This window comes from Taudactylus pleione, unplaced genomic scaffold (assembly GCF_031769625.1).
Source record: "Taudactylus pleione unplaced genomic scaffold, aTauple2 ptg000454l, whole genome shotgun sequence".
NCBI lineage: Eukaryota > Metazoa > Chordata > Amphibia > Anura > Myobatrachidae > Taudactylus > Taudactylus pleione.
In genome coordinates this window covers 11,404,993-11,430,941 of record NW_028284856.1, presented here as the reverse complement: position 1 = coordinate 11,430,941, position 25,949 = coordinate 11,404,993, and the positions used below count along the sequence as shown (strand labels likewise).

General features: G+C 46.7%; 1 protein-coding gene across 1 annotated transcript in view; it reads right to left on the bottom strand.

The window, feature by feature from the left end:
- Nucleotides 1-3,469: 3,469 nt before the first annotated feature.
- MFHAS1 (multifunctional ROCO family signaling regulator 1) overlaps nt 3,470-25,949 on the bottom strand; it is a 104,947-nt gene continuing 82,467 nt past the window's right edge. The window contains exons 2-3 of the mRNA XM_088448389.1: nt 18,579-18,901; nt 3,470-5,291 (exon numbers count right to left, since the gene is read on the bottom strand). Of these exons, the coding sequence (XP_088304515.1) occupies nt 18,771-18,901 (131 nt within the window). The 3' untranslated portion in view covers nt 3,470-5,291; nt 18,579-18,770. The remainder of the gene's footprint in view (nt 5,292-18,578; nt 18,902-25,949) is intronic.

Genomic DNA, 25,949 nt, shown 5'->3' with positions numbered 1-25,949 from the left:
TGCAAGCACTGCATGATTTGATCCTGGTCTCGTTCTTGCTTCTCCAATCGACCAATCAAATTCTCAAACAGCTCAAGTGGCGAGGGGTTACCAGCGGCATCCATTTTGTGGCCAGAATATTCTGTCACAACTCACGGATGGGTAATGGATGTTGGCCCGTACTCAGGATTGGCGAAGACCCAGAACAGAGATGCGGAATCTAACGTGCCGGTGGTATTCACGAGGCACCCCCACAAGGAGGTATGGACTTGGCTGCACCGGACACACAGGTCGTGGGCCTCTGCCCAGGTTCCCTTGTACAGGTGCTGGTGTGCTCGAAAATGGAGCTAGAAGTATGTAATCAGGCATAGTCAACAAGCTGGGTCAGAACCAAATGGACAGCAAAGTACCAGGGAGAAGCCAGAATCAGGTCACATGGAAGCCAAAGTCAAACCAGTAATCACCAAAGGCAGTACCAGGGGATCAGACGGAAACGGGTCACAAGGGATAGCTATGGTCAGGAACAGGTAGATAATACCACAAGGTCAGGTATGCTGGAGCAAGGTACGAGTTATACTCTGGCACTGGAGTGCTCCCAGAACTTCCTTATATAGGTCAAGGTTCAGTTTAGGCACCAGATTCTCCTATTACAGCGCCTGACCCTTTACATTTTGAACAGAGCGGCGTGCGCACCCCTGTGGAAGCCGCGGCTGCCCTTATGCAGTAGCCGATGGAAGAGAGGAGGGAGAGATGATGACAGTGGGCGGACCCCAGCGCCGCCGGACCCGCTAAGTGGCCGCTGTTCAGCTGCACTGTGATACAGTTGATAACGGACAGTTCTATAGCAAGTCACAAGATCATCCTATTGAGGTTATAAATCACATCCTACCTGCATTTCAGCAATGGTATTTATCAGTATATTCAAATTTAACATTTAGGTTAAAATAAACATATCTGTGACATTACATATTAGCAGATAGTCGATAACTGACAGTTCTCTACAAAATTGTGACCTCTCTACGAAGTCATTATACATATTAACAGTTACAGTTGATAAATAACATTCTCCATGACAGCTCTCTACAAAATGGTGACCTTTCTGCCAATAGCTAAGTGACATCACAAAGGCTGTTTATGATGTAACAAGTCACATGGTCAGTATACTAAGATTAAAAATCACATTCTATGTGTATTTTGCCATTACGATCCATCTAAATATAATCTATTATTTAGGTTAAAATAAGCTTACATCTATCTATCCATCATCTATCTTTCTAACATTTTCATATATAACATTTATGTTAAAGTAAGCATACCTTACATTGTGACATGTCATATCAGCAGACTCAAGGCCTGATTCAGCAAGGATCACAATTGCAAAGCTGCACGCAGGCAGCTTTGTAATTGTGATCCTTGCAATAATGCAAATGCAGCAGGAGGTGTATGATACCCCCTGCTGCATTTGCAATCCCAGCACTGCGACCATTGATGGTCGCGATTGTGGATGGCGCAGGGCGGCCAGCCAGCTGAGTATGCCCCCTGTGATAAGAGCTTCAAATAAATTGTTTATAAGAATGTGGTGGCGGTCCAAAAAGCATCACGTAACGGGCAGGTCCACCAGACATGGGTAAGAGTAGTCTGGACACCACAATTTCTCCAGCAAAGTACCAGAGGTAATATAATTTGTAAGAGGTTTCCTTAAGTTGTGTGAATATGGTAGATTTTATGGTAGATATAGCCAAAAGTGATTGGACACCACGCGCAAGCAAAATACATACCATGCATACAATTGCACACGAGTTCCAAATGGCCACTAATGTGAAGGTTTCGACAAGGGCCCATGCACATGCAGATCTATGGAAACAACAAATGTTTTTATCAGAATGACGATGCCACCTGTCATGTTTCCAGGGTGACGCTGAACTGGTATACAGAAAATTTGGTAACCCAGGCAGACTGGCCAGCTCAGAGTCCAGATCTTAACCCTACTGAGAAACTCTGAAACGAATTGGGAGTGACGGGTGTGTTCTTGGCCGACTACCTTCTTAAGTGTCACAGTTGGTCATTGTACTTAAGGTGGAATGGCAAAACATACCGCCTGCTGTTGTCCAGGAACTTGTAGACAGATGGCCAAGAAGGCACTAATCACTGCACGTAGTGGACCTACAAAGTACTGACATCAGTAAAATCTTGTTGATCTAATTGCTTTCAGTGTCCAATCACTGCCTACATACTGTATCTATCTCGGATTTATTTTTTTCCTAGAAGTATATAACAGCTACAAAATGGGGGTAAGGAGCAATCAGGGAGATTGCTAGACTCTTCAGGGATATTGCTAATATGTCAGGTAGTCTCTCTGACAATCAGGGAGAGTTGGCATAGTATGACTAAATACACGGCCTTATCGCTTTCACTTATACATATAATATACTCTATTTGACACGATTTAGATATATCCTTTGTTGCTTATTATATCTCAACCTGGATACGATATTGGCTAGCTCTGTGGTATGCAATGTATTTTGTTGCCTAAAAACAACCATACCTTGATGATATAAAGAATTTAGTGAAAAACTCAGAAGGAATTAAGAAAAAGTAAAGTGGGACAGAATGTACAAACCAATTAAAGTAATGCGAACACTGACATTTTTTTTAAAATGTTTGAGAGATTAACCTTAAAGTGAAATGGTGCATGGTACTATACTTTTTATAATACATATTTGGCTGTCCATTATTGGCCTATGTGTCAATGACTCCTGAAGGGTTTGCCCAAAATATAAAAGAAAGAAGTTGAAACATAATGAATCCATTAAGAATGTTCGTCACGAAACAAGACTCTGGCCTGCTATGTAAGATGTGAAAGACGAAATAAATTGTTTTCATATCTTATTTCTGTACCTCCTTTTATATCACACACAGTATAGGGCCTGATTCAGAGCCGCACACAATGCAGATGTTCACATAGCTGATAGATTTTCCATCTTATGTGCGTGTTATTGGAGTGTCACTAAAAAGTGTATGTGTACACACATGCTCAATGGTTCACTATGGAGGCCATACTCAGATGAAAAATCTGCACCTGCCATAAGGCTGTTGCAAGTTCCAAGGCGGAATAATAGCGTTTATGGAAGCGGAAAGTGTTTCTTGCACATTTATACCCTTGGATATGCACCAGGGAAATACTCCATAGCGGCATTTACATAAAGTCGCAAACAAGTGACCGCCAAGAGACGCAACCGCAGCCATCTCTGAATCAGGCCTATAATGACCTTGCCATGTTGTGCGTAGTTTAAGATGGAATACACGAAGAATAATTGAACTAACATTATTTGTGTTTTCAGAACAAGAGAAATGACACAAACTGTAACACATTTGGTTCTATGATTTAACATGGTGGTTTTGTGTACGTAAAAATAACCATGTATTAGTGCATACAGCTCACACTGAGAAATATTAAATGCAAAATAAGAACTTTTAATATGTTGTTTAAACTGCTGTTGATTTAATTATACATTAAATTGTTTTCAGTATATTCAATGTTCTGTTGTGATTGTCCTCCCTTAGCAGAATGTAGGTTTCACTGTTTTAACAATGTAAAAAGAAATGTAATAAAGAAACCCAACAATACATTCCAGGATATGCATTCTGTAATATTAAATAAATTGCAACAGGAAAGTATTCATCTGAATGAATAAATATATATTTAATTAGAAAGGGCCACTACATCTAATGTTATACTAATATGGCAAGGCATCCAATAACATTAGTTTGTACAGATATGTCCTTTTGCACCTTTGCTGCGTACGCGGCAAATCGCGCAATGCATGGCACGAGGCGTGCGCCCGCAGATACGTGCACTGCGTTCGACCCGTGAATCCATAGGAATGCATGGTGCTTTCGCAGTGCGCGCCATAGCATATTGTAGCATACGGTGCTGCGGGTAATTGCATGCGCATGCACGTTTGCAGCGCGATCGGCAAGGAAGAGGAGACATCTGTATGTAAGCGTTTCAGTATTGTGACAATAATTCATATGTTTTTCATTGTATGCTATGCAACTCAATGCAGTCTACTATAGAACTTTATAGAAAATATTTCTACTTCCCATAAATTATCACATATATATTTGTTAATGTTACAAGTAGCTTATTATATAAGGCAACTTAGGTTTAGCGGCCCTTAAATATCCTCAATTCCACTATTGCTGCGTTAGGATGGCAGACGAGACTATGAGAGCCAAACATTAATTCATCTCTTGTTACTGTGACAGGTTACAGTGCTGCTCACAAGTTTATACGGGGAGCAGAATGTGCTTTAAACACCATAGATAGGCAGCAAGAAATTAAATTTATCTAAACATTGATACATTTTCTTAAAAGAAAGAAATTATTTTGAAACCGACATTACTGTACAGCAAACCAATGCTATAGATGAGCGGGTACTAATTATCTGGGCCCGGGCTTGTTGGAGGGGCCTGGCGGGGGTCCGACTCCGCCCCTCCCTCTGAAATATAGCTGCACAATCACACTGATGGTGCCCCCTCTCCCCTGGATTTTCTCTAGGACTAAAGAGCACACAACTAGGTTTTTTTTTTCCTTTCTAATGGGATATGGGCACGCCTCCCGCTATTAGGACACGCCCTCTTTCTCCCAGCCCGGACCAGCTCTTAACGGCCCTGATCCTGACAGTCACAATACAGACAGCGGCAACCCGACTGTCAGAATCCCGTACCCAACCAGATACGAGTACTGACACAGGTGAGTTGAAAATACAGATATATTAGAATTTATATGTTACTACAGATCTTAAAAAAAATCACTGTGCCCATGCTGATTATCACAACTAACAGGGTTTGTGAAATGTATAAAATTTAATGTGCTTTTGATTGATAACATTTAACGACAAAATGCTGATCATTTTGCTTAAGTTAAAGAGAGGTGAACTTTGTGGATTTTTCTGTGTGCGTTTTAACATTTATAGAGCATATTTTCACAACACTACCATAATTTAAATATTATGGCTTAAGTGCATGGCAAGCAAAATCCCTGAGAAGCCATTAACATAGACATTTGTTTAATTCCCACAATTTTCTTGTGATATATAACAGTTCAATGATACCTTTATAGTGGAGTTAATATATACCCAATACCAACAACAAACTTTATTGTCCATAAAAAGCTTCATTTAAAAAAAAAAAAAAAAAAAAGTCTTTCAGCACAAAAAGGTCACGGTTTACTTGTCCTAGGATGCAATGCACCCATCCTTTCCCCATGAACCCCATGCAGCAATGAATTGAGAAACTCTTCATGTTTCCTGTGGGAAAAAAGAGAAAACAATCATGTGACTAAAAGAGGTCAAATAGGCATTACACAAGTAATATATTACACTACATGAAATCTAAAATATAGCTGAATGAATGTGTTATGCTACCTTCTAAAATGTAGGTTTGCTACAACCAGTGATTGACCACATGTAACATGTATGTTCAGATGTATCCATAACTTCACCGCATATTAGAAGGAAGTTTGAAATGTACATGTGTAGTCTACAATAACAGATAAGGAAAGGATTACCATCGTTGGAAACCAGTCACCCAGAAACTCCAAAAATCAGAAAAATAATAAAGGAAGTTATTGCTACTGTACTGATGCTTTGTCCTGCACACAGTATCACCAAGTGGTTCCTCCTACATATTCTGGGCCTGAAGCTGGCCACACATCAGACCAACTTTCCTCCAACCAACCAAATGACCAACCGTCCAACTTGTCTTCCCCACACATCAACTTGTCTTCCCCACACATCAAACCAACTTTTCATCCAACCAGGCAACCTGCCAACTTTTTGAACAGACCAGCCAACTCCTGTCCAACTTGTGATGTCACAGAAGTAGGCGGAGACTACCTGCCTACTTCTGCATGTTTTGAATTGAAGTCAATGGTGAGAACCACAAAGGTTACTCAAGGTCAGTAGCGGGCTGGGCCGGGGGGCAGGGTGCCATGTGCCCCCCGGGCCGCAGCGTCATGCGGGCCGCGGTGCAGACTGTGTCTCTGACACAGACTGCACCGCGTGTGTAGCACTGACCGGACGGAGTTCGGTCAGCGCTACTCAAGTGACAAACACACAGCCGCCGGCTCCGGCAGCTGTGTATTTGTTGTAAGCAGCAGCCAATGAGAGTCTGTCAGACTCTCATTAACTGCTGCTGCGCCCACTGCAGGAGCCGCTCCATCTTCCGGCTCCCGCAGTGGGCAATGGGAGAGGCGTCATGACATCATATGACGTCTCTCCCATAATGCCCGGGAAGGACAGACGGAGGAGCGGATGGCAACGGCGGGAGCGGGGATTCCGGTAAGTGTTTTTTTTTTTTTTTACTACGTGTGTCTACTGGGGGGAGGCTGGCACTACAAGGGGGAGACCACTACTGGGGGCACCACAAGGGGGGAACCACTACTGGAGGCACTGCAAGGGGGGGACTACTACTAATGGGGGCAATACAAGGGGGGGGGACTACTACTACTGGGGGCACTACAAGGGGGGGGGCTACTGGTGGCACTACAAAGGGGGAACCACTACTGGACTGGGGCACTACAAGAGGGAGGGACTACTACTGGGGGTACTACAAGAGGGAGGCCACTACTGGGGGTACTACAAGGGGGAGATCACTACTGGGGGCACTACAGGGGGGGCCACTACAAGGGGGGACCACTACTGGGGATTATAACTGGGGGCACTTCAAGGGGGGGACTACAACTGGGGGCACTACAAGGGGAGGGGACAACTACGAGGGGCACTGCATAGGGGGGAGGGGACTACTACTAGGGGCACTACATAGGGGGGAGGGGACTACCACTGGGGGCACTGCATCGAGGGACCACCTCTGGCGGCTCTATAAAAAGGGCAATACTGGGGGTACTGCATAGGGGGGAGACTACAACTGGGGCCACTATTTAAGGGACACTGCATAAGGGTTACCACTATTGGGGGCACTGCATAGGGTGTGGACTGCTACTGAGGGCACTATATAAGGAGCACTGCATAGGGGGCACCACTAATGGGGGCACTATATAAGGGGCTTACTACTGGGGGCACAAGGGGCACTGCACAGGGGGGACCACTACTGGGAGCACTGTATAAGGAGCACTGCACAGGTGGATCACTACTGGGGGCACTACTGGAGGCCTGCATAAAGGGGATCCTCTCCAGGGGCGCAGGGGGGCACTGCATATGGGCACCATGACGGGGCTGTTCCTAATCTTTATTTTTACTTTACATTAATCCCATTTGGACCCGCCTCCTCCCTGGAACACTTGAGGGGGGGGTGCCGTAGCACGCATGTTCTTCAGGCACCCTGGCTACACGCAACCCCTCTGCCAGGGCCACCTGCATGCATTTGCCACCCAGGCTAAAAGTTGCCAGCCAACCCCTGCTCAAGGTTAGGGTTAAGCACCCACCCCCCCCAGGCAAGATTAGGGTTAGGCACTCCCCCAGGAGGGTTAGGTTGCAGGGAGGGGGGGTTAGGTTTATGCACCCATGGGAGAAGGTTAGGGTTAGGCACTAGGGGGGGAGATTAGGGTTAGGCACCCGTAAGGGAGAGTTAGAGTTGCCTCCGTCGGGCATCTGCTGTCGAGAATTTCATCCGCCGGCATTTCAATCCTATTCCGATTATTATTCCGAGTGCAGCCGTTGTGTGTGTTTGTGTGTATATACATATACATGATTACACACATATGCGTATATATATATATATATATATATTTATACACATATGTATATGTATATATATATATATATATATATATATAATATGAGATATGGTAAGAACTTACCCTTGTTATCTCTATTTCTACGAAGTCCATAGGGTTCCACAGGATACCTTGGGGTATAGGTGTGACGTCAGTCGCAGGGCACCAAAGAGTTAAGCTTTCAGCCTCCCAGGATGCACTAGGTCCCCCTCCTATACCCCGCCCCCGGGCCAAGGCACCTCAGTTAGTTACCAAGCCATAGGCCGGAGGAGGAGAAGGAAGAGAGAGAACAAAGATCTGGACACATACAAGAATCACATTCTCACCAGAGGGAGACGGAAAACCGGTGACCAGAGCAAAGCCCCTCTGCAGCACAGGTGCGACAGGGCGGGAGTCCTGTGGAACCCTATGGACTTCGTAGAAATAGAGATAACAAGGGTAAGTTCTTACCATATCTCATATTTTCTACTTCAGGGTCCATAGGGTATCCACAGGATACCTTGGGGATGTCCCAAAGCAGTATCCTTTAAGGGTGGGGACGCTCCTGTGCAGAAAGGAGAATCCGCCGCCCGAAGGAAGCATCCTGAGAGGCGAAGGTGTCAAACCTGTAATACCTCACGAAGGTATGGACAGAAGACCACGTAGCAGCCTTGCAGATCTGAACTGCCGAGGCACCACGTCGAGCTGCCCACGAAGGACCCACAGACCTAGTGGAATGAGCCTTCAGAGAAGGAGGGACCGGTAGGCCTTCATGAAGATAAGCTTCAGAAATAGCCATACGGATCCAGGCTGCCAAAGTTTGCTTTGAAGCAGGCCAACCCTTTTTACGGAAGCCAAAGAGGACAAACAAAGCGTCCGACTTCCTAAACGAAGAAGTGCGGTCAACATAAGTCCTTAAGGCCCGCACAACATCCAAAGAGGCCTCACCCACGGAAAGACCCGGTGAGTTAAAGGCCGGAACAACTATTTCCTCGTTAATATGAAACTGGGAAACAACTTTGGGAAGAAACTCGGGCCGAGTGCGGAGCACTGTCCTGTTCCCATAAAAAACCAAGAAAGGGGGTCTACAAGAAAGAGCCCCTAACTCAGAAACACGTCTGGCCGAAGCAATGGCCAGAAGGAAAACAGTCTTAGCTGTTAGCCATTTAAGATCCACTGAGCCCAGTGGTTCAAACGGCGGTCCTTGGAGAGCCCTCAGGACCACAGCCAAATCCCAAGGCGCCACAGGTGGAACAAAGGGCGGCTGAATGCGGAGAACGCCCTGCATAAAGGTGCGCACATCCGGGATTGTAGCAATCCTACGGTGAAACCAGACAGATAGGGCCGAAACCTGTACCTTCAAAGAAGCAAGGCGAAGCCCATGATCTAGTCCCGCTTGCAGGAAGGCGAGAATCCGAGACAGACGAAACTCCCGCGGTGCATAACCTCTCGGTCGACACCACTGGAAGAACGTATGCCACACGCGATGGTATATCCTCGCGGAAGACGGTTTCCGAGCTCGCAACATGGTACGCACCACAGAGCTGGAAAACCCCCGGGACCTCAGCATGGCCGTCTCAACAGCCACGCCGTCAAAGACAGCCGAGTCAGGTCCGGGTGAAGGCAAGGACCCTGAGACAGAAGGTCCGGTCGTAGCGGCAACCGCAGAGGAATGTCCACGGACAGACCCTGAAGGTCTGAGAACCAGTGCCGTCTGGGCCACGCGGGAGCTATCAACAGGAGCGTCCCTCCTTCCTGTTTGAATTTCCGGATTACCCGTGGAAGAAGGGAGACCGGAGGGAACAGGTATGCGAACCGGAACGTCCACCGGACGGACAGAGCATCCACCAGAGACGCCCCTTCGTCTCTTGTGCGAGACCCGTACACCGGCAACTTGTTGTTGTGCCGGGACGCCATGAGGTCGATTTCTGGAAGACCCCACCTGTCCACCAGTAGTTGAAAAACGTCCGGGTGCAGGGACCATTCCCCCGGATGAACGTCCTGGCGACTTAGAAAGTCCGCCTCCCAATTGAGCACTCCCGGGATGAAGACCGCTGATATGGCCGGAAGATTGCGCTCCGCCCAAACCAGGATCCGAGAGACCTCTACGAGAGCCGCCCGACTGCGAGTTCCTCCTTGCCTGTTTATGTAGGCCACGGTGGTAGCGTTGTCCGACTGGACCTGCACCGGGCGACCCTGGAGAAACCGCTGTGCCTGCTGGAGAGCATTGAAGACCGCACGGAGTTCCAAGATATTTATTGGAAGCTCCGCTTCTGTCGGCGTCCACCTGCCTTGGAACAAGTGTGGACCCGAAACTGCTCCCCAGCCCCGAAGACTGGCGTCCGTTGTCAACAGGACCCAATTTGGAACCCAGAACGGACGTCCCTTGTTGAGGTGGGTCGTCTGTAACCACCACGTAAGGGACAGGCGAACCTCCTGGGTGAGCACAATCGTCTGGGACTTCAGAGACTGAGTCAGCCTGTTCCACTTGGACAGGATCAGGTGCTGCAGAGGTCTGGAGTGAAACTGGGCGTATTCCACCATGTCGAACACCGACACCATGGAGCCCAGTAACCTCATCGCCGAGTGTAAGGACACCCGGCGGCTGTGCAGACAACTGCGCACCCTTGACTGTAAAGCAGAGATCTTGTCCTCCGTCACGAAGATCCTTTGCTGTCCCGAGTCCAATAAGGCTCCAAGATGCAGAATCCTCCGAGACGGGATTAGAGTGGACTTCTGCCAGTTGATTAGCCAGCCGTGCCGTTGCAGCAGTGCAATGGTCAGGTCCAAGTGGCGTAACAGGAGCTCTGGAGATCCTGCCACCAATAACAGGTCGTCCAAATACGGCAACATGCGGACTCCCTGCAGCCGCAGAGAAGCCGCCATGACCGCCATCACCTTGGTGAAAACACGTGGTGCTGTTGCCAGGCCAAAAGGTAACGCCCGAAACTGGAAGTGGTCGCTGCTGATTGCGAACCTGAGGAACTGTTGATGGCGCCAAAGAATAGGGACATGCAGGTAAGCGTCCTGTATGTCCAATGACACCAAGTAGTCCCCAGGTTCCAGCGCCAGAATGATGGACCGTAGGGTCTCCATCCGAAACTTCTGGACCCGCAAAGACTTGTTGAGTGCTTTGAGGTTGAGAATCGGACGATATGACCCATTGGGTTTCTGTACCAAAAATAGATTTGAATAGAAACCCTGGCCCCTCTGGGAGAATGGAACCGCCACTATAACTCCAGCCTGGAGCATAGTGTGCAATACCTTCCGCAGCTCCGTAGCCTTGTTCCGGTCCGATGGGAGACCCGTGGTGAAGAAGCGAGCCGGGGGTCTGTGCCGGAAGGAGAGGGCGTATCCGTGAGAAACCACCTCCAGAACCCAAGTGTCTGTCGTAGTGGTCGACCAACACTGGGCGAACTGTAGCAGGCGGCCTCCCACCCTGGGATCCCCCAAAGGGAGGCCCGGACCGTCAGGCCGCAGGCTTGTCATCTGGCTTGGGGGCCGGACGTCTGGTACTCCATGCCTGCTTCCGGGGCTTGACCGATTTCTTAGGGCCAGCCTGTCGAGGAAACGACTGTGGTTTGGGCCTGCCCTGGGCCCTAGATGACCGAAAGGACGATGGTCCCGAACCAGAAGGAGCAGCGGCCGACGGGAGACAGGCAGATTTGGCTGCCGCCAGCGTGGCCACAATCTTATCCAGATCCGGACCGAAGAGAACTTCTCCGGTAAACGGTAACGCTTCCAGACCTTTCTTGGAATCTGCGTCCGCCTTCCAGGATCGCAGCCACAAGGTGCGACGAGCAGCTACCGCTGCTGAAGAAATTCTAGACACCAGAGTACTAATGTCTAGAGCCGCCTCGTTGATGTAGGTGGCCGAATCACGGAGATTGCCAATCAACTCCGCCTGATCGGCCGGACAGTCGGATTCAAAAGAAGCCTCTAATGAATCCGCCCAGCGCTCCATCGCTCTGGCAACCCAGCAAATGGCCATAGCCGGCCGTGCTGCCCCCCCTGCAAGGGAATAAGCGGACTTCAGGCAGATTTCTACCTTGCGGTCCGTAGCATCCTTAAGGGAGGACATGGATGGCATCGGCAATGTGGCACTACGGACAAGACGGGTCACGTGAGAATCCACCTGTGGAGGGGATTCCCACTTCGCAAAATAATTATCCGCGAACGGATAAGCCACCGCCAGGCGTCTCTGCGGCTGGTATCTTTTGCCAGGTTGTTTCCACGCCTCCTCTAAATGGTCCACCAACTGACCCGAAAGAGGAAAGACTGTGGCATCGCCCTTCACATCTTTGAAAAAGGCATACTTAGATTTAGCCGCTGGGGGAACTTCGTCCTCAATCACCAAGGCTGTGCGGACCGCCCGAATAAGTCCAGGAATATATACTTTGGACTTAGCATCAGCGTCCTTAGTATGGAGAGGTTCCTGATCGTAAGGATCTAGAATCTCCCCATCATCAGACGTCCCTTCGTCATCCTCATAAGGAGCGGACAGAGACGCCACCGGCCTTTTATGAGACCGCATCACAGACTCCCCTTGCAACACATCCGACAAGTGCTGTACAGAACTCGTCAGGGAGTTAACCCACGCTGGCTCCTGAGAACCCGGGAGCGGGGAAATAGGGAGACTGTGGGGTACCACCAATTGTCGTGGGAACCCCTGCATGGGTGACGACACCACAGACTGCTGGGACAAACCCATCGGAGTAAACGCGGGCTGCGGAGCTAACTGGCCCACTAAAGCTGTTAACGCCTGAGCGAAACAAGCCCAGGGCGGCTCCTGTACCGGTGCTGTAACCGTAATAGGCCGCGCCATGGACAAACACTGCCGGCAAAGGCCCTCCGCGCTACCCTCCCCCTCCGCTAACGGTACTTTGCGCGTGGTACACTGTAGCCGGAGGGGAAAATCACTTTCAGACATGATGGCACCACGTATGTGACCTCTCTCACCAATTAAGTATTAAATAGGCGAGAGACCACCCTGCAGCACCGCACCGCAAGGGCTTTAGCAGAAAGAACAGGGACAGTAATAAAGCTGACAGTTTAGATGAAGAAAAGATTACAGGCAGCAGCGCTAGCACAGTCACATACAATGCAGAGAAATAACAATTCCTGCACTAACAGCGCTGATCACTCAACTACACAGACACAGGGCCTGGTAGGACACAGCGCTGCATACACAGACCTGAGCCACAGCGGAGGAGAGGTATGCGGGGGGACCCAGACCACGATGCTTCCTTCCAGCGCTTCCAGCAGCGTTCACCATGCGTTCTGGAGAAGATGGCCGCCGAGGAGCAGAGAGGAGGCTGGCCTGGGGGAGGAGCGCTGCCACAGGACCAGTCGGCAGCATGCAGAGAGGGCTGTGTGCAGCGGGGGAGGCGCCGGCTGTGAGACAGGGAAGGCGCGCTCCCCTGGCATGCATTTAACCCCTGGGACGCCGCAGCGCTACCGCTCTGCTGCGGTCCGCTGTCCCCGGGGGTAGTGGAAGCGCAGGTTGGTCGCCTGGCTCCACGCTGCAGCCAGTCCCCAGGGAGCCCCCTGCCTGGGGACTTAGGACCATGTGATCAGCGGGGACCCACCGCGGGACCCCGCTGCTTACCTCTGTCCCCCTTGAATCCGGCCATGGTCCGGAGCATCTGGGGTCACCGCTAGCTGTGACCCCAGACGCCCACCAGCATCCCCGGATCAGTACCGGCGTTCTGGTACCGGCGGGGTGTAGGGAAGACAGCATGGACGTCAGGACTGACTGTCCATGCTGTACATCCAGTTGTGCAGCCACAGCTGCATGAAGAATAAGCTTCAGGGGCTCTTCTAGCCCCCACTCCAACAGGTGCACCCGACTCCGGCCGGGCACCAAACTAAACTGAGGTGCCTTGGCCCGGGGGCGGGGTATAGGAGGGGGACCTAGTGCATCCTGGGAGGCTGAAAGCTTAACTCTTTGGTGCCCTGCGACTGACGTCACACCTATACCCCAAGGTATCCTGTGGATACCCTATGGACCCTGAAGTAGAAATACACACACACACACACACACCTATACACATATAGGTATATATACATATATGTTTATATACGTGTATATGCACACATACGTATATATAGTTGTATACACATATATACGTATACATACACATATACATGTATGTATTCCTGCATACACATATATGTGTATATATAAGCATATATGTATACACACAATGACAATATGGAGCAGACAGGTTCCAGAGAGGGGGGGCGGGATCGCGGGGGGTGGGGTGGTGGTCTCGAGGGGTGGAAGGGGGTCTCAATCGCGGGCTACAGTGATCCCGGAGGGGGGTCTCGATCGTTGTGTGCTGTGGTCCGTGGGGGGGAAAGGGGAGGGGGTAAGCAGCGATCGCGGTTGTGCAGTAGTCCTGGGGGGAGGGAGAAAACTTCCGCAATCGCCGATGTCCCGGGGAGTGGGAGGGGGGGAGAAGATGGTGCTGCGATCGCAGGGGTGCAGTGGTCTGGGGGGGAAGGGAGGAAGGATCCGCGATCAAGGGTGTGCGGTATTCCCTGGGGGAGGGAGAAAGCTGCCGCGATCGCGGCTGTGCGGTAGTCCAAGGGTGAGAGGGGGGATGGTGCAATCACGGGTGTGTGGTAGTCCCGGGGGAGGAAGGGGTGCTGCGATCGCAGGGTCCGGTGGTCGGTGATTGCAATTGCGAGGGTGAAACTGGTGTGGCAGACAGAGACAGGTACCTGACTAAAGTTCAACAGCAGTGCTGCAGGACAGATCCAGCTGCAGCACTGATGCTCACTGCCGCTGACAGGGATCCCAGGTTGGAAGGTGCACGGTGGAGAAGTAGGCAGACACTACCAGCCAGGTCCGCCTACTTATCGTTCAGTTGGGGGGAGAGTTCCCCCTACACTAGAACGATAGTTGGTGAAAATCAAACATGTTTGATTTTCTCCCTCCAACTAGTTGGAAAGTTTTTTAGCGTGTGGGAGCAAACGTCTGACTATCGTTTGCTCCCACACACTAGACTATTATCATTCCAACCAGCCAACTAGTTGCAAAATGCTCTGCTTCTGGACTTCCCACCTAATTTAGGATTGCTGCCACCTGTGCTGAAACGCCTTACTCATCAATTAACGAGTTCAACACAGGTGACAGTGGCAAATGCAGGATTTCCAGAGGGGGGTTTCCAAATGCTTAATTTTAGAGCGTGTGTCCTGTCAATGAAGATGGCAGAATTAGTACTTAACCAGCTTTAATAAGCATCATACAAAGTGTATTGTGTGTATTAATTCCAAGCATATACAGGACCAGTGATCACAGTAAGCTATTGGGCCATCCTGCCTGAGGTGAACGTATTTATTTTAGATGTGGGCATCATCCCAGATTATTGGAGCAAGTTCGGGAGCCTGGAGGAACAGCAGAAGAACCAAACAATGCCCTGGACATACAGTTAAGTGCATAAATATTGGGACATTGACAGAATTTTCATATTTTGGCCTCTATTCACCACCACAATGGCTTTGAAATGAAACAAACAAGATGTGCTTTAACTGCCGACTTTCAGATTTAATTTGAGGGTAATTACATCCAAATCAGGTGAATGGTGTAGGAATTACAACGGTTTCTATATGTGCCTCCCACTTTTTAAGGGGCCAAAAGTAATGGGACTATCAACTCAAAAGCTATTTCATGGACAGGTGTGGGCTATTCCCTTGTTATTTAATTATCAATTAAGCAGATGAAAGATCTGGAGTTGATTCTAGGTGTCACATTTGCATTTGGAATCAGTTGCTGTCGACTCTCAATATGAGATCCAAAGAGCTGTCACTATCAGTGAAGCAAGCCATCATTAGGCTGAAAAATCAAAACAAACCTATCAGAGAGATAGCAAAAACATTAGGTGTGGCCAAATCAACTGTTTGGAACATTCTTAAAAAGAAAGAACGCACCGGAGAGCTCAGCAACACCAAAAGACCCGGAAGACCATGGAAAACAACTGTGGTGGATAACAGAAGAATTATTTCCCTGGTGAAGAAAAACCCCTTCACAACAGTTGGCCAAATCAAGAACACTCTCCAGGAGGTAGGTGTATATGTGTCAGTCAACAATCAAGAGAAGACTTCACAAGAGTGAATATAGAGGGTTCACCACAAGATGTAAATCATTGGTGAGCCACAAAAACAGGAAGACCAGATTAGAGTTTGCCAAACAACATCTAAAAAAGCCATTACAGTTCTGGAACAACATCCTATGGACAGATGAGGCAAAGATCAACTTGTACCAGAGTGATGGGAAGAGAAGAGTATGGAGAAGGAAAGGAACTGCTCATGATCCAAAACATACCACCTCATCAGTGAAGCATGGTGGTGGTAGTGTCATGGCGTGGGCATGTATGGCTGCCAATAGAACTGGTTCCCTTGTATTTATTGATGATGTGACTGCTGACAAATGCAGCAGAATGAATTCTGAAGTGTTTCGGGCAATATTATATGCTCATATTCAGTCAAATGCTTCAGAACTCATTGGACGGCGCTTCACAGTGCAGATGGACAATGACCCGGAGCATACTGCAAAAGCAACCAAAGGCTAAAAAGTGGAATGTTATGCAATGGCCAAGTCAATCCCCTGACCTGAATCCGATTGAGCATGCATTTCACTTGATGAAGACAAAACTGAAGGGAAAATGCCCCAAGAACAAGCAGGAACTGAAGACATTTGCAGTAGAGGCCTGGCAGAGCATCATCAGGGATGAAACCCAGCGTCTGGTGATGTCTATGCGTTCCAGACTTCAGGCTGTAATTGCCTGCAAAGGATTTGCAACAAAGTATTAAAAAGTGAAAGTTAGATTTAGGATTGTTTAGTTTGTCCCATTACTTTTGGCCCCTTAAAAAGTGGGAGGCACATATAGAAACCGTTGTAATTCCTACACCGTTCACCTGATTTTGATGTAATTACCCTCAAATTAAATCTGAAAGTCTGCAGTTAAAGCACATCTTGTTTGTTTCATTTCAAAACCATTGTGGTGGTGAATAGTGGTGAATAGAGGCCAAAATATGAAAATTCTGTCAATGTCCCAATATTTATGCACCTGACTGTATATGTACATATTGGGCTCTCTATAGCAGTGCATCTCTAACAGTGCATGTTTTCCAGATCTTCTAAGTTGGTGCACAGGTTATTTATTACTGGCTGATACATTATAAAAAAGATCCACAGGTAGTGCTAATTATTTCATTTGTGATACTGAGAAGAACATGCAGCACTAGTAACAATCTATTATATTACTATTTATATTGTGGTCATGGTGTGAGCTAGGGAGGGGGGTTTCCAGGCAGACGGAAACCCCCCCTGCGTTTGCCTATGGGTGACGACTTTCCTAAATTAACAAGGTAGTCCATGTGCAGAGCATTTGTACCTGATGGGAGGGGTCATGTTGGGGGATCTGAAATTCTACAATATGGGGGGAATGCTAGTAACAGTGTGGGGTAATATGCTCAGTTTTTAAAAATGTTTTAGTAAATTTTGTGCATGATGCTCCAAAGTACAGAAAAACTCTAGATAACATACGTCAGGTAGGTTGCAAAAATCAGCCATTTTTCTTGGGGCTCTGATTATGCTCAAAACTGCAGCGATCGCTTTGGTGTACAAAGCTCTGTAGAATGCAAAACACCTTCATAATCAGACCACAATACAAGTGTTTGGTCCTCTAGCGCACCCCACCCACATCAGTGTTCAGCCATGGCTGTAAGAGAAGACCCAGGGAAAACAGCTGCATGGCTCCTGCTGGGGGAGGTTTGTTTCAATAAACTATTTTATTAGAGGTTGCGCAGCTATAAGAAGTGTGAACACATTTAAATGAACAGTTAATCTATTGACTTAAGGACATGTTATGAAGTTTTTACTAGTGTTTGTCTTGGTTTAATGTTCAACCCCCAGTGTGTAGGATTCCTAAATAAAATGTAATTTTGTTATATTCATATATAATACGTGTTTCTATGAAATAAAACTCTATAGATAATATTAGATCATATCAAGCTGATGCAGAGTTAAAACACATACAACTGCTTGGGGTGCATATTACTTGTGCACACTCTGGAATCAAGACTACGCAAGTACTGTTTCCAGGCATATTATCTGTCCCAAGTAAAGGTACCAAACAAAGTGTACGGATAGATGGCGCAGCCTCTGCCCACAAAGATGAGTACAACTGTATACGGATATACACAATTAGTTCTGCGCACTCAATGCGAGAGCATTTACTCTGCCATCAGCTCTTCTGTCTTTAAATACTGATTTTATTACTACCCAGTTCCCCATTCTACCAACTCCTCTCCAACATACCAATTGCCTGTTCAAAACTTTACTACAGTGCATTATTATGTGTGAACATTAGTTTGCCATTTAAAAGTTCCTATACCACCTTATGTTTTTTATTTACAGACTTACGTCCATTTACTAAGCAACATATTGCTGGTTTCTGAGAGCTTATTATAAAAAATTAAATAGCCATGACATAGAACAGTAAATACAGAATATGCTGACACTACATAATGTTAATAATAATGTTATTTCTAACAAAGCTTACCTTCTTACATATAATCATGGTTAATCTACCTTCACACACATTAGTGGAAGTCACTCATTTTATTTATTTTTTTTGGGCCCATATTTACAGAGCTGCATTCTAGGATTTTGGATTCTTTGTAACACCACAAGGCGGGCATAGCCAATTTCCAGGAGTGTAGTTATCTTTCTTAATAAATTAATTGCAAGGGGTGCATTCTTAAAATATTTTGACATCAAAGTCACCGTACAGCAAAATGTAAACTCTACTTGGACCTTGTTGATATCTTAAAGCACAAATACACACCCATGCACACCTTCATATTTACTCACCTTAAAGCTCTGAAGGGAAATTGGTGCCTCCCAGTTAATGAGTTGTGCCTTAGCTGCATTCCAAATACCACCAGGCCACAGTCCTTTTTTAAAGAATTATTTGGGTGATTGTCTAAATTGTCAAATTTTCACTCCTTTTTGTCTCTCTCTTAGTTCACGGATCCTGCAGCAGAGAAGCGGGATATTGGGAGATCACTTTGAGCAGGGGCTGATCACTGTGGGGGTAGGGGGATAAACCAGGGCAACGTTCACTTTCTCACTTCCATTTTTAGGACAGATTATTTCAGTTATTCCTTCTGGTCTTGGCTGAGTAAGTAATTCCCCTATGAAAGTAAGGTAAACGAAAGCACATTATTAGCATATATTAAACAGTATATCGCATTAATCAGAGTTTATTAAATAAAATGAATTTTCAGAATAGTTCACAATTAAAATAAATCCTACTACTGATTTTGGTAAAAAGTAGAAGAAAAGCAACAATTGATACTGTATATGTAGGCATTACTTTGTGCATAGTGGTGACGAGAAGTAATTAAAGTCTACACACGGACTATTCTAAGGAAATAGGTTTCCTGCAAGTAGCTTTGTGTTAGTATTTATAGACTGAATATTGGATCAGCACACAAAGGGATTGATTCTGAGATTGGAGCAAAGCAAGTAACTTTGTATCTTAGGGAAAACCATGTTGCACTAAAGGCAATGCGGATTTAAAATGTGCAGAGAGATATAAGTGATCAATTTACCATGCCTTTTGTTCATACAATTATGTAAAATCCACAGTTTCTGCATAATTTTATGAATTGTTGCTATGTACTAACAGCCTAATTCAAGATAGTTCACAGAGCTCTCTCGCAGAAGGCCAACTAGCGCTGCAAACCACAGTTCCCATTACTATCAATGGGGACTACGGCCTGACACCGATGTACTAAACTTCCCAAAAGCAAAGGACATGGTCCCATTGGTTTAGGCCATCCTCAGATGGCTTAAACCACTTTAATCGTATGGAGGAAATCTCAAAGTAGAGATATCACAGCCTCCAGCCGGCTCCCGAATCTGACACTGCGTAAGCGCAGTGTCACATTCCCTTAGAGAAGTCTTTTACAAATATGAAAGACTTCGCAAACAAGTAACCCGCAGAGAGAGCCGTTAGCATTATCGCTCTTCCTGTGAGTTATGGTTAGTGCATAGCGGGGATATTTTCATTAAAAATTAAGATAATCATTGTGATATGGACTCAATGTCAACAACGCCATGATTATTTGATTTTTAAAACATAGGCCCGACAGATTTGGGGGCGTGTCCAAACTCACATCTAAATGTAGTTGTGGGATACATTAAAAAAAAAAAAAACGAAACGAGAAATATATACATAAAAAAGCAGCCTGTATGTACCCCTGGCATGAAAATTATATATTACACCAATTGGATTGTAACATAGTTTGTTCAGGTGCAAAGTTACTTATTTTGCAATGCTTTCAAGTCAGAATCAGCCTCAAAATGGCGGCATTCTTTATGTGTAGATAGTTGGGTCAAAATCATCTGTATTTCAGATTAGATACGAATATAAATAGAGCACTTATTCTGTTGACAAATCAGCATGTGTCAAATTTGGATGCTTAATCACTTGACACAATTCACTAGGTGATGAATTGCCAATTGTTCGATACAATGTGGTCTGCAAAGGTCAAAAATAATATGAGCTAAAATACAACATGATTTGACAGTAAATTTACACAGGGTAAGACAGACAGAAGTCTTCATGTAAGTTCCAACAGTGTTCACAGAATTGTCACCTTAAGCTGGCCACACATCTAAAGATTCTCTGCCCAACCAGCCAACTAGTTGATTGGTTGGAATGAAAATCTGGTAAGGTATGAAAGCAAATGACAATTAGCAATTTGCTCCCAAACGCCAGAAAATGGACAAAAACTGTTGTTTGAACAAATTGTTTGGATCAAACATTTAACAAATTTGTCTGAACGACCATTTTCATCTGTTCTCTGGCATTTAGGAGCAAATTGCTGATCATCAGTTACTCCCATACATTACCAGATTTTCATTTCAACCAATCAACGAGTTGGCTGGTTGGACAGAAAATTTTTAGATGTATGGCCAGCTATAGGAACAAAGGCCCTCATTCAGAGCCGTACGCTCTGAGCAGAGCGCACGCTCTGAATGAGGGCCGGGCTCCATGAAAATGGAGCGTCCTCCTGGACGCTCGTATAGCTGTGGGTCACCACCCACAGGCTATACGAGCGTGCATTTTGATGGCCGCGATGGTCGTGACCATCGCGACCATCGAAATTGCGAGCCGGAGCCTGCGGTTAAGGTTTTCAACCGCAAGCTCCGGAGTGATTTTGGCTCTATCAGAGCCAAAATCACTCCCACTGACATCACTAGTGATGTCAGTGGGCCGGCTTTTGACGGGAGGCGTTCCCATGGGAACGCCCCCGTCAGGGAGGCACGCCCCCGGAACGCCTACCAAAGGGGGCATGCTGTCAATCAACATTGACAGCATGCCCCCTTTGATCGGACACAACGAGCGAAGGACTTTCCTTCGCTCGTCGCGTCTGGCGCATGCGCACGACGGAGCTCCCTCCGTCGTGCGCATGCTCAGTCCATAACATCGACCCACTTGCGAGCGGACAGCCGCTCGCGAGTGGGTCTGAATCAGGCCCAAAATCCACTGAACCGTTTTTTTTTTTTTTTTAACAGTACAGACATGAAAAAGGTGTATAAAAGGAAGGTATTTATAACCACAAATAATTTATTATAGATCATATATACTATAATAATATAGACAATGGCCCTCATTCAGAGCCGCTCGTTAGCGGCAGTACGCTCGTTCCGAGCGATGTTTGCACATCTGCGCATGCGTACGGTTTTTAGTACGCATGCGCGAACCAGTCAGTGCGGCCAAAAATCGTTGGTACGCAATATAGCGAGTGCCTGCTATTTTGAATGACAGAATGAGGCGTATGTGGGTGGTAACAGGGGAAGGTGCTTGAAAATGGGGAGTGGAGATCCGAACGCAGGCGTGCTTAAAGGTCAAAACGGGCGTTTTATGGGTGTGTATATTTAAAACAGCAGCGTCATTGTTCACGTCACTGGGTTATTTTATAGCCAGAACTGCTCGCAAATTTGTGGTAGCAAACACAAACCACAAGAATAGCGAGCAGTTCATACGCTGGTCGATGTACTCGATTAATCTAATAAATAGCGGACATGACGTAGGATGCGAGCGGCCAGGGGGCGTTTTTAACAAATAAACGAGCGTATGTTTTGCTCGCTCGTTCAGACTTAGAGGTGTGAACAGACTGCAATGTGCGTACGGATCATTTGAATAGCCACCCCTTAATTTTAAACGAACGACCGCAAATAGCGAACGGCTCTGAATGAGGGCCAATATTTCTTAGCAAAAAATAATATGTCTGCAAGACTACCTTTTATATGTAACCAGCAAATCAATTTGTGGACCACAGTTTTAGCAGGTTTATATTCTAGTACAATATTTTTTTTTAATAAAAGAAGTTTTATTAAGGCACCAATTGGTCTCAGTCTGCGGACAATTTAGCAGTAAAAGGTTGCAATGCACATTAAAAAAAAAGGATGTCAGAATTTTGAAAACAAAAAGAGGGAGATAGTGGGGATGGCAGAAAACACTTAGGAGGTTTCAGTAAGCAAGATATTATGGCATAAAGAGCAATGTTCCTCGGAGCCAACCTTAATACTAGAAATTTGGATTATGCAGTTTTCTAGATGCCAAAGGTTCAACAACTAGCACAGAAATTAAGGGGAGAGAGGGCAGCCTTGGTGGGTATTGTTACAGATTACGACTGAATGTGATAAGAGGACCATTGAATAAAACATTGGCTGAAGGATTATAGTAGAGGGTAGAGACACCTGTCAGACATATTCTATTTAATCCAAAAGTCTCAAAAACGTTCATTATGAAGAGCCAGCCAGTTGAAAGCTTCCTCAGCATCTAGAACCATAATGAGGACTTTTTGCATATTTCTGCTAGCCATCTCAGTAGGGTGCAAGCAGAAAAAATGGGCGCCCAGGGCTCTCGGGCTCCAACTGGCAAAACAACTGATTAGCTACGTCGGGGGCCTGTTACTTACCCCACAAATTAGATTGCCGCTAGGATTCCTCTACTTGAGATTGGAGTTAAGAGAATCGAGAGCCTGAGGTGGTTGTTGTGGGAGGTGACAATCAGCAATGTAGCGATTTAACGCTCAGTCCACATTTTGAGAAGGGGGGAGTTGGGGTAAATTGCAAAGATTTTTGTAAACTAAAGGGACCAGCTGGAGTTTTTATGGAGATAATGGCATTGCGAGAGAAGGCAGTCGCGGCCTACTAGCCAGTACAGAATCTGCTTTATCACTCTTCTCAAAGAGTCTCTGGTTCAGCATCGAAGCCGCCCTATCAGTAAGGGTTGTGTTAAGCTGGACCCTTACAGATGTCAACCATTCAGTGTCCTCAGGAGCTGTTGTCTGATGAGCAAGCTGGAGGGACAGGAGCTGGGACTCAAGATCAGCATCAAAATTGTATTCCTGTTTCCACTTTGTCGCAATAAAACTAAGCAAACAGTCCCGATCTCCAAGCAGATCGGAGGGTTCAGTAAAAGCGAGCCATTTAATCTCCAGGCGTAGGAGCGCAGGGGAGGGTGCAAATATTAAGGACAATTAGTCATATGGAAAAAGGGACTATGGGCCTGATCCAGAGATTTACGCTAGTGAAAACTCCCCCCGGTGATCACTGACAGAGCCCACAGGGCATTAGCCTAGCTGACGCACTGCTGTCAGAACGGTCAGTGCCACTGACTGTTCATACATTGGGTGGCACATCGGCGATAGAAGCGCTGATAATGACAGGGGCGCATAGTGTCCCTGTCATTTACCATCAACCCCACATTAATACATGGGGAGAAAGGAGTATCAGCACACATAATGGTGCACTGATATCACTCCACCCCCATATTGTCTGTTCATACATCTCCCCCTCAGTCTCTCTGGACACGCAGAGAGCTTTAATGCTGAAGCAGATCGCAATGGCTAATTTCTGCACCCCCTTTAAATGGAGTTTAAATGGTTGTGACACGTCTGCGTTTGCCTAGCCGATTTGTTACCTCCCCCAAATGCTAACTACCTGTTACTCACTTAATCGCTGCACTTTTCACGCGTACACAATGGCTAAAAATAGCTCCATCTGCGTAAGTATCTGTATTGTGTAAATTTCTGAATCAGGCCCTATGGCCGCTCTTGTACAATAGAGGTACAAATACATTTTCATTCCACTACTGCTAATATTTGGATGCTGAGTGCAGCGGATTGGGCAATTACCATGGCTGCCTAATCAGATGAGGAGAAGTATAATAGGAGTACCACTGATTATCAAAGCAAAAGTTATTAGCTAGTGGTACAAAATAAAAAAAACTATTTTTTTCTTACTTTACCCAGCACTCTCACAAGCAACTGTGAGGAAACTTTTTCCAGGAACTCACACCTAACAGTTTTGAAACATGGAAGAACCCATACCAAACAAAGCGGTGTTCATTTCTAATAGATTCTGATTCAACGGAGATGCAGTCCCTCAGAGGCAGCCTCTGCGTCCCTATCAGAAGTCTTTCTATATAATCAGCAGACATTACATTGCTGGCAGAGGAGAGCTATCTAAAGCTGGGTACACACCTGACAGATACTGTATATCTGCAGACAGACTGATCTGCAGATGATGGTTGTTCATACACACTAAATGACCATCATCTGCGGTCCTTGCCCCGAGGCCTCTGCAGCAAGTGTATGAGCAGTCGGCTAAACACCCGTACACACAGCACGATGAGCAGATATATCTGCGATCGGCTTTGCTGCACAGCCGACGCGATATATCTGTGAATGACGTCGTTCTGTACACCCTCGCTGAAGGGCACACAATATATTGGCCGTTCAATTAAACGGCCGATATGTCTGCCAGTGTGTACCCAGCATAGGTCAGAATCCTGCCAGTGGGGCGGAGTGGGGATGTTCGTTAAACAAATAGCTTTTAAGTGAAGTTAAGCTTTTATAGTGATATTAAGTGCACATCTCCATTTCTGATTCTATATTAGAGTTGAACTAAAAAGCCTTTGTCTATGGTGGCAAGTAATCTACACATAGTATAAATAAAGTCCCTGGTAGGCGTCTGTCTGTCTGTTCGAGCTAATCTTGAGAATCACTGTACAGATTTTGATGCAGTTTTCATAATGCTATAGAGCAGAGGTTCCCAAACTTGGTCCTCGAGGCACCCTAACAGTTAGGGCCGGATTATAGGCAGGGCGGACGGGGCGGTCGTCCAGGGGCCCCCACACATTGGGGGCCCCCACACTGCCACAAACATTGGCCGGAACCTGGCCACTCTGGTCTCTCCCTGGCTGGCTCCAGTCCTGGCAGCATCACAGAGCGCATTCATTCATTGATCATGGGCCCGACCCTCACTGATAATGTAAGCCCCACCACCTCGTTGCTGCAATTCGCGGGTGTATGGGCAGGGGGCGTGGCCTAATGCTGAGAAGTGCCTGCCCCTCAGAAAGATGCTGCAGCTGCTGCTACAACAGGTGAGTGTGTGCGCACTCTCAATCCCTTCATCTGTCCCTCTCTCTCTCTCCATCTCACTATGTCCCTCTCTGTCTCACTCTCCTTTCTTCCCTTCTTCCCTTCCCCTACCGCTCTCTCTCCCCCCTCCCTATCCTTCTATCTCTCGCTCACTCACTCCCATCCCTCTCTCCCCCCTGTCCATCCCACTCTCTGTCTCCTTCTCTCCACAACATTCTCTTCCCACTACTCAGGCTCCCTCTGTGTCTGTCTGTCTTTGCCTCTCTCTCTATACAACTTTCTCTTCCCACCTCCCTCTCTCTCTCAAGGGGTACTATTAAAAACTACGTCCCTGTGCGGATGGCGGCTTTGATTCATGAGTCCGAGATCCAAGCAACAGTGATAATCCTATATAAATATATATATATATTAATTCCAATCGGGGTGTCTGAATGATTCTATGTTGGAGGTCATAGTAGTCGCTGCGTGAGGTCGTGGCAATGTTATTGAAGAGCTCCCCACAAGTTAGGTGCCCTGAGGCCCCAACAAACCTTAATCCGGCCCTGCTAGCGGTCCAGGTTTTAAGAATACCAATACTTGGGCACAGGTGACTAAATACATACCTCAGTCTTTTGATTTGATCATCTGTGCTCAACCATGGATAGCCTTAAAACCTGGACTGTTAGGGTGTCTTGAGGACAGAGTTTGGAAACCTCTGCTATAGAGCATTTCTCGAGAAAGGATTAGGTCTATGAAACATTAATGCATGACAAAAGGGAGCTAAGCAGTGACGGTTTTA